The following is a 10,544-nucleotide window of genomic DNA, read 5'->3' as shown; positions in this document are numbered from 1 at the left end:
CCTTCAAAATGACCTTCCAAGGATTTTTCAAGGTCAGTACCATACTTCCCCCGTGTAACCCTAAACTTTTCATACGAAACATTTTTCTCTATCCCTACTAGTTTTCGAGATATTTGACTGGATCACTTCAGATGGTCCACCCTGTATATGTGTGTATGTATATATCGAATTAAATGTTATAACGAAAAATAAATACAAATCATTAAGCTAATAGAAATTTTGTTATTTCTTTCATATGAACATGTTTGCATTTATATTGGAATATTTTGCATATTATCTTTTCAATTAAATTAAAGGCATAAATTTTAATAAATGTGTTTAGCGAAAAGAATACAAATCGGACAAAAAAATAATTTACATTTTATATTTCTTTTCTACTTTTTTGTGTTGCTTTTGCAAATTTGAGGCATTTCAATAAAACCTGTTTCTAAAACGCTAACCTTCTGTAGCGCAACATGCATTTATCGGCGCTAAATCTGTTTACTTCCATCACCATTCACGGATTCATCATTCAATGATTTGTAATCAACATACAAATATCTACACGCATAAACAATGACATCGTTATTCGTGCCGAATCACTTAACCGGAAATTTGCGTAAACAAACGATAAAAACTGCTTTTGAACGTTTACTTCGCATTTCATGCCTTTGAGATACTTGAAATCGTTTTCTCTTCAACAATACCTTGTTTGGAGAATATCGTTGTACATCCTCTCTCTAAAGTCTTTGAAGTGGAATCTAGCTTTAAAGAGTGAAATCTTACTTTCAATAATTGACAATTGAACCACTCTTTCAACACTGACTCAATTATCACTGTTTGTCACTCTTTAGAGAATTAAATTCCTCTCCAAAGATTTTAGACAGAGTATATGATACTTATTATTTTCAATATTAACTACCTCAAACATTTTTATTAAAACTTTATTGGTATTCAAATTTTGTGAAAGCAATATCTTATGTATTAATTATTGGCGGTTTTATTAAGTTAGGATGCCAGAAAATGACTGTTTAGGGCTCTAGAATTTTTAAATATTAATATATTTGTTTTTACATTGTTGAGGAAGTTGCTAGCGGAAGACTTCGGAAGAATGATGCAAACTCAGTAATAGTGAAATCCATCGTAGATACTACTTTATATGAAATACATTTATGTTTCTATATTTCTTCACTTTTACGCTCAACCTTGAATTATTTTTCGGATGTAGGAAGTCGTGCCAGGTATGTGTTCGACGACCTTCTTTCCTTCTCTTCCTCTCTTTTCCGTCTTTCCCTTTTTCTCTCTTTCTCTCTCTCTCTCTCTCTCTCTCTCTCTCTCTCTCTCTCCATCTTTTTGTCCCGTCGCTTCGTCGGCGAGTGAGAGTGCCTCTCCGACATCTATTTTTAGCCGTCCTCACCACGTAATTCAATGCCCGACTTCCATGCGTCTTGCGGTCGAATGTAAGCGACAGTAACTATCGTCAAAGAACCATACGCGTTGACCGCAACAGTGCAACCGGAATTACGTCATAATTGAAGATAATATATACAGAAAGAAAAGAGAAATAACCGCTCTGTGCATCATTTTCACATCGAAAAATCCTTAATGATCACAAACAGTCCTATTTAAGGCCCTGTTTTACACATGATATTGCTTTTTATTTTTTATATAATCTTATGTTTCAAAATTATGTGCAAGTCTTCTTTAAATAAGTTGTATTGTTTCTTTAGATAAGATGTTTAATACCATAAATTTTAAAAGTTCTCAAAAATTATCAAGTCAAGAATTTATTTTTTAAATTAAAATTGATTATTTCATAAAAATTTATTATTTAATTATTCATTTATCAAGAAATAAATAATAAATGTATTTTACGGATTCGTCAGATGTTCCATTGTTATACTTCTTCTTTGATGTTTTCTTTCTTTGAGAGATACATTAAAATTTTATTTTCATAAATGTTTATCCTGTTTCTTTGTAAAATCTTTCAAACAAGAATTCATATTTTTATGTTGTCTTTACAAACAAGAATTCATATTTTTATGTTGTCTTTACAAAAATACCAGATTTTATTTGCCTTTTCATGAAAAAACGTTAATAGTTTTGTATATACAATTTTCAAATAAAACTGAGAGAAATATATTTTAATTCGTTTTTCTTTCAAACGTCTCACATTTAAACGTCACGCGTATTACACATCGTAATTTTATAATTATAATTTTTATACTTAGCCTGAAATGTTTTTAGATTCTCATATTTTTTCATGTATTTGTTTAATCTGTTAAAGTCGTTTAATATATTTATATTTAATATGTTGCTAATACATTGTAGAGATTAATATGCATACATATGATACTCGGATTATGTATTACATGACATTGCAACAGAATTTATACGTGACAGTTGCATTTATTTTTAAATGTAACGATAAATAGCAATTTGTCTTTTTGAAGAAAAACAAATTTCTAAGAAAATATCCTTCGATTTTTCTTTTCGCTTTTGAATGATCTTTCTGTCACGAAATCATTTCTTCGGATTTATGCGAAAAATGTATATACCTAAAATTGCGTAATGACGATTACACGATCGATGTTTGTTATTTTGAATTTTTGCTCCTTTTAAATCGGTTTTTTTCAAACTCCTAATTCGTTAACTCCCAAGTTCCGCGTCAAATGGAACTTCAGGTAACGCTAAAAGTAAATAAGACATAGACAAGGCACCGCGCGCTATAAATTGCGCATTAAACGACGCGTATTCTTGGTTACATAATCCACGTGCGTTATCCACGTATCCTCGACACGCTGTGGCATTAGTAGTACGATGCTCTGCCGATCTTTCGGAAAACTGAGTCAAAGAACTAATAAATCAATTCTATGCAAATATTTGTTAGTATAATCAAATGTAAATGATATTATACGTATGTAAAAGATAATTAAGGAAAAGAGCTTACTCTCTTTTATCAATACTATACAAGATTCTTAGACCTTAATAAAGATTTTAGTACCACATTAGAGAAAGAAAAATTAAAACTGATGTCTACATATTATCTAATTAAAGGTGGTTTCAGCATACTAATTAAACATTAAAATTAGAAAAACTTTATATAGAATTTTTATTTTCCGTAGGTAGATTTTAATCAAGTAGATTTATTTTTTGTGAAATATTTATCGAGTAGCAATATTTGTAATAAATTGCCGTTCTAATCAAATTAACGTTATAAAAATAAGAAAAAATACTGCGATAATTCATTCACAAAGCACTGAACACCGTGCGGATTCAATAAACGGTCGTTCACTTTTGCAGGTTTCACCGCGTGTACATTGACAAATCCAATTTGGTTCATAAAAACCAGACTACAGCTGGACCACCGGTCACAAAAAGTCACAGCGATAGAATGCATGCGGAGGATATATCGACAATCGGTAAGACATCAAATATTATTTTTTATCGTGATTTGCAATTCGAAAGACTCGATGAAATTGCCATGCCGTGTGACCTACGGTATTGAATTTTACAAATTTAACTCTTATACTTGCAAATTTCTTAATTCTTAAATTGACAATTATCGATTTTCTCTGTAGAGCTTTCTAAAATTAAAATAAATATTATTGCGTGAAAAAAACATAATGAGACCATAATCACGTCGAGATGAAGGGCCAGTGAAATAAATGAATTTTTGTATTATTTAAATAATTCGTGCATATTATATTATTAACATTCTATTTTTTAAGATGTAAGATTTTTTTTCTTAGCTTGTAATATTTTATCGTGGAAATCGTAATAATGAATATATTTTTTTTATATTAAGATGACATTTGCCGTTATATGCTGGAAATCAAACAATTATATAACGTTAAATATAAGATGTGTATATACGCATCTTTCTTAGAACATTGTAAAGCGTTTCGCCATAGGATTTACTTATTTTGTAATAGCTGGTAATTCCTATGTTAGTTTCCTTCTAAACAGATAATTCTACTATACTAACACTACTAACAATAAGTAAAATAAGATACATTGTGTACCATAAACGTAATATTATAGATATAGATTGCGCGCATTCCCTGATCTTAACATCTATGCTCAATTAGAAAGACAATGCAATATATTAAATCCTATCGGCATCTCTCTTTAAGATATTTTACTCTCTTTTAGATATTTTTGAGAGAGAGAGAGAGAGAGAGAGAGAGAGAGAGAGAGAGAGAGAGAAACTCTTTCTAAACCGATAATGACAACTTCATAGGAATACAGTCTATGCTTATCAGGTTTGTGCACAATGTACCTGTATTATGAAATTGCCATTTAACTTAAATCGTTAAAAAATGCTGCGGTTATCTCTAAATATAATAACTAAAAATTATACTTAACCTTGAAATGGTACACTTATTTTCAGCACTCCCTAGAGCGGTACACATAAGTCATTTGTGTCTGACTCAATTTTGAGACAAAATCTGTAAAAATTCACACATGTTCTTTAAGGTCTCTACTAAATTATTCTGCTATGTAGACAATGGAAAAAAATTTGAATAAGTTACTTACGTAGGTATATGAGAAATAAAAACTGTTAGCAATGTCTTGGACACGAATGATCTATGTGTACCGTTGGAAGATTAAATATAATAGTTTTATGTAAGATAAATGTTTTAAATATCTGAAGTCTGTCCTCATCCCCTATATTTAGAAAACAGTTCGAAATTATGAAAAATCGCGAAATACGTGTTCGATCATTTCGAGAAATTTCAACTCTCTTAAAAAAGTAATTCTCCGAAATGTATTCCGTAGTTTTTCATAATTTTCAACTGTTTCCAACATGTAGGAGGTGAAAGCAGACTTTATAGATACCTTGTCTATTTATTCGATGACATGTTTTATTACTTACTAAAATGAAAATACTAAAAGTCAAAGTAACATTACAGAAAAATATACGATTTTCTTTTAATAATTAACATTTTTACACACACATAAAGATAAATTCATTAACAAATATCAAATCTTTTGTTTATACTTTTTTTCTTGGTATTCTACAGCCTGGATTTCTCCAGAATCAATAATTGCTTGCTCAAGTTTTTTCCTTTCGTAAAAATTGAGATTTTTGTTGATAGTTTCTGAGATTATAAGTTTATTGATCGTTGCCAGATCATCGTCGAAATTACATCACACTGTTTAAGGAAATATTTACACCGCGGTAACGAATTGGGAAAAATCTAAAACAACCAAGGGATTTCCTGCAGAATATCAACGACGATGTCGCAATGGCATCGATGAGTATTTATTGAACGTTAGTTGCAGCCAAGATTATTTTCTCAGTTGGCGCAACGATAGGTACAGCACTTATATTGGAGCAAAGTAGTTTTATCAGATATAGAACTGATGTAATCATTCTTCAATATCTTAGATATAGATATTGAAGTTATACGAAGTTTTTTCTTGTTGAAGAAATTGTATAGTTCTCTCTCTCTCTCTCTCTCTCTCTCTCTCTCTCTCGTAAAATATATTTCAAAAAATTATTACTTGAATAAATTTATCATTTGACTGCTTACAATATATATAAGAATATATTGTAAGCTTCGTGAATGTTTGCAATCAGTAGAATTCTGTTTAATCACTTTAATAGAGATACTACGTAAGAATTCTATAGTTAACCATGGAAAAAACAATTTTCTAAGAAGGCTATTATAAAGGAAAAATTATATTTAACTCATTCTTAGAGAGGGAGAGAGAAAGAGAGATTGCATGAAAGTAAAATTTCTTATATTTAACGTGTGTAAGATAAGATAATAATGAATTAGTTTGTTGAAATTATTTTTCGTAAAAAATAACGACTTTCATTGAAAAGAAATATTTGCTTTCAACATATGGATAAATTGTTCGCTTGTTTCATCCTATGGACATGTGTCAAATTGAATGTGTTTACTTGGAGATAGCGACTGTATCATTTATATGCGTATGTACTAAAATTGCGTTCGACATGTCGGAATCGGGCCAGCTTCAAAACTGGCGCCATGAATAGTACATCTACAAATAGTATGTCCAAGTAAAAATATCTTGGAAAATTCCACTGTGTTGAGCAACGCTCATGTAATAAATAAATCTGTATATCCTGTTATTATCTCGTATATCATTGCGTGAATTCGTGCATAAAATTGAAAATACAAATTGACGTGGATGTACAATGGACAGTTTTACATAAATATCTTTATATACAGTTGTAATTATAATGATTAAAAATATAGAAGATAATTAATTATGGTGGAAGTCGACGTAAAACTTACTTTTATATGAAAACGTATATACGAATATTATTAAATAAACACTCAAAAATTTACTAACATATTAATAAATTATAGCGATAATAAATAATAAATAATAAATAATTTATATGCTGTATGATTTGGGTTTTAAGTTGAATTAATAAGATGATAATTATCTGATTATTAATGAGTTTTTCTATTATCATCGAAAAAATATCATTTTATCTGTTTATATTTAATACCTATCTATTATTTATTAGTCATGCACACCTCTGAATCGCTGAATTGCGAATACTTAGTATCTTAAATGTTTTTAGCTTTCTTATCACAGATACGAACATTCGATTTAATATTATCTTTAACCGAGCATGCAGATATCACGTGTTCTCTCTTTTGGAACCCTTATATCCAGACTTTAATATATCATTGATAAGAGATGCTGTATATCGGTTTTTATCGTAATGCTATTATTTCATTATTCAAAGATATGATTTCCATATTGTGTATATAATTTTGCGATATTAATAATTAATCAATATTAATATGTACATGGTACAGTAATATAATGAACATATAATTATGTCATTTTTTTTATTTAATATATGCATAATCTTATTAATTATTAATAGTGAACTAGCTATTAAATTTTTTTATTTAATAATTTGATATTTTATTCTATTATTTAAAAATTTAGATTAGTTATATATATAATAAACTTTATTTTTTATATATTTTTATTTTTTATTGTTTAATATCATGGAATTAAAACAAAAGTAGTATAATCTCGAAATTATTAGATTAATATTCTTATTACACAATTTTGAAATTTGAGAAAATATCGCATTTACAACATTAAAATAAATCAGATTCAGGATATGATTCATGATATTTATGTGTTTTTTTATCTTCTTGCAGGGTATCCTGGGATTCTACAAAGGTATCGTGGCATCCTACATAGGCATAAGTGAGACTGTGATACACTTTGTGATATATGAAGCTGTGAAGGCATGGCTAGCTACACATAGATCGCGTGCTTCTCAAACAGATGACAGGAAGACGTTCCGTGACTTCATCGAATTTATGGCTGCAGGCTCATTTTCAAAAACGATAGCGTCAACTATTGCCTACCCTCATGGTAAGAACATTATAAACTATTTTATGGAACATATGAATTTATGGAACGCTCAGTTAAACTTATCATTTCTTAAACGAAACAAATCTGCAGAATCCTTTTAATGGTTACTACAATTTATAAGTTTCAACGACTATAAGTTACTTAACTATTTTTGTGTCTGTGTACTTGAGTTAGTTACAATATTTGCGGTATGTTAGATTGATTTTAATATTCGATGAATTTAATAAAAATTTACATTAATAATTAAACATGTTTAGCTCTGTACAACTCACTATTAAGAGAACATGCTACATTAAGAGTATCATTAGTCATTGTTTATTTAGAACTGTAAATGAAAAAAATATTTTAAAAATTATCTCTACGTTTACAACAATATATCCTATATTAAAAGATTGCGCTATCAAAATACAATTTTTTAGAATTACTAACATCTTTTTCTTTTTAGTAAAATTATTTAATTTAATAATAGTTGTAATAGTTGATTTGATCTGATGTATGCTTAACGCATTCACCGCCAAGCATATTTTACGATATTTTAGCTAATTTTCCGTTTATATTTTTAAATGAAAAAATTAAATTATTTTATCAAAAAAGTAAATTTATAGTATTGAGCACAAAAATATAAGATGTAATGTATTTATTTGACTGTTATGACGATCGTTAGTAAATAACAAAACATAAATAGAAAACTCAATGTTGGTAACTGTCATAGTTGATAATTATAAAAACTTTTCTATAGTATTCTGACTTTATTGATGAGTAGTAGATTTCTTTCTCTACCATTACTTTGCGAAGATCTTCCGAGTTGGTCTAAAGATAACACCAGCTATATTTGCAACGCGTGCCAGACGACACACTCTGTGTGTAATTACGCGTTATATCTATCTACAAATATTTGTGGCGTTCTGGTTGTTTGAATAAATAATATCAGATCTATATTATACTGCACTTATTTCGAAACTATTCTGCAAATCAACATTATCATACACAGATCGCGTGCGGTCTTTTCGTAGAAAAACGAATTACATGAAATCGCAGCATTTCTATTCAGAGAAAACTGCGTCATCTCATCACATATGAAGTTATTTTCCGATCGTTACAATAATAGAAAATCAATTTTATGATTATATATTTTTGATGCACTTTAGTGTTTGTCCTAATCTTATTTAAATATCATTAAAATCATATTGTGGAAATTGCTGGCGCAAAGTACACAGAATTCTTATATTTTTTTCAATTTTATAATAATTAAAATTTCAATCCGAGAAATTGAAGGATCCTTATATGAAAGTTATTTATCTGAGATTGATTTAAAAATGAATACAAACACATTTATGCGGATAGAAGAATATTTACTATCTTCAATAATAATTTCATGATAGATGTAGGAGATCCGATCAAGGATGAAAATATAATTTATATTCTTTTTCCTATTTAGAAGTCGCAAGAACTCGGTTGCGGGAAGAAGGTACCAAATATCGCACATTCTGGCAAACCTTGAATACTGTATGGACGGAAGAGGGCACAAAGGGTCTCTATCGAGGCCTTGGCACTCAGCTGATTCGGCAGATTCCGAACACCGCTATTATAATGGCAACATATGAAGCGGTAGTATATGTACTGACCCGACACTTCCGGCCAGTAACGGTGGCGACATCCAGTACTGATGTGACATCGGAATTCTACAACGAGGCTAAAGCGAAGAGAGAGCTGGCCTAGGATTTGCTTACGGCCCCCGAGTAAAGGGCCACCTATCAACCATTTCCCCTTCTCCAGTAGGCGAATACTGCACGTATTCGGGGCAGCATTCTAAGATCTAATCGCACATCTAGGCACATCGAGAGCAGCTGGAAACGCGTTCGATGCCCTAATCATTGCTCCAGGGGTACTCAAAAAGGTACCAGCTCTTTGGTCGCACTGTGCTCTAAAAGTATAGCAAAAAGTAGTCCTTCCTCCTTTCAGATAGCATGTACATATCCAGACACGGACCCGCTGTATCTCGCAGGGAGAGAAAAGGGGAATTGAGGAAAGCAGATTTTATTTAGCGTCGGATAGACAAAGGCTGAGACTTCGCTTCTCGTTCGCGAAAATGTGTATGTGAATATCGCAAAAAGTGGGCTTGTATTGTGTTATAAAATTCATTCAAGGCAAATTAGTCTCTGCTCCAGAAACAAAACTCACTTCGAATCCAAAACATGTGAAACTCATTATAATAGTCATTGTAGACTTTAGTTTCTGACCTAAGAGTTTTGATTCTGATACTGTTCTTTGTTCCACGATTTACAATTTTTCTTTGCATCTCGTTCCTTTTTTCACTTTTTGTTCACAAGACAAAATTAAAAAGAAAATTAAAAACATAAAATTAGACTTTGGAAAAGGATCGTATTTGTAACTTTACAATGCTCCGTGAAAGAGCGGCAAATTTAATATGTATAGCAACTTCGAAATTTGTAAATTATGTAAGACATGATGATTTGATTTTTCATTTGCTTCAAGTGAAATATTTGTGCTAGAAATCGATTCTTTCAACTGGTTTTGGTCATAAATGTAATATATTGTAGATCCACTTCTCTTAAAAGTTTCAACATTTCTATCTTAGGATTCTAGTAAAAATCATATGTTGTAAAATTGTGATAAATATTTCAATATATATTAAATTTTACAAAAAAAATTTTTTGCTTTATGTTATATCACGAAACTTTGAACAACAGTGTATTGAAAATTGTATATTTTGATATTAGCATATATCCAAGAAACATTACCCCACAAATAATTCATTTGAAAAATTATTAAATTATGACCGAACGATCTATGTTTGTGAATCACAAATTGTGATTCTTATAAATTTTTTTTATATATTTGCTATGTCGACATTCTGTTATATTTGAATTTATGTACAAGGCAATTTCCAAAAATTTCCGGAATCAGCGTAATATTTACAGTACGTATGTTTGAATTTTAATTCTGCACACAAATTTGAAAAAATTAATTGTGTTGTCGCAAGCATATGATGACGGAGTAATAAAAACAATTTCAAAACAACTGAAGGGAGTGTTTTTGTTGCTGACATCATCTAGAATGCGCCAATTTAACTTTTTTTCGCAAACTGACTCTTGGAAATACTTTCAGTAATTTTGCAAAACTGCATAATTATACAGAAAAAGCAGAAAATTTTCGTT

At 29.9% G+C, this 10,544-nt stretch overlaps 1 protein-coding gene across 3 annotated transcripts in view; it reads left to right on the top strand.

Moving 5' to 3' along the window:
- Window positions 1-10,041, top strand: part of Rim2 (replication in mitochondria 2) — a 23,712-nt gene extending 13,671 nt beyond the window's left edge. The window contains exons 4-7 of one of the 3 annotated variants that reach the window (XR_001940257.1): window positions 3,283-3,401; window positions 7,146-7,365; window positions 8,804-9,262; window positions 9,328-10,041. Coding sequence is in view for 1 of the 3 variants with exons in the window: in XM_018512229.1 (XP_018367731.1) it covers window positions 3,283-3,401; window positions 7,146-7,365; window positions 8,804-9,084 (620 nt within the window). In the remaining 2 variants the exon portion in view is untranslated. Of the gene's footprint in view, window positions 1-3,282; window positions 3,402-7,145; window positions 7,366-8,803 lie in introns of all 3 variants that reach the window. The other 2 variants (XR_001940258.1, XM_018512229.1) reach the window with 2 other exon arrangements.
- The last annotated feature ends 503 nt before the right edge of the window (window positions 10,042-10,544 follow it).

This window comes from Trachymyrmex cornetzi, unplaced genomic scaffold (genome assembly GCF_001594075.2).
Source record: "Trachymyrmex cornetzi isolate Tcor2-1 unplaced genomic scaffold, Tcor1.1 scaffold396, whole genome shotgun sequence".
In the NCBI taxonomy this organism is placed as follows: Eukaryota; Metazoa; Arthropoda; class Insecta; order Hymenoptera; family Formicidae; genus Trachymyrmex; species Trachymyrmex cornetzi.
The sequence above is the reverse complement of the archived record's forward strand: the minus strand, read 5'-3'. Positions and strand labels throughout refer to the sequence as shown.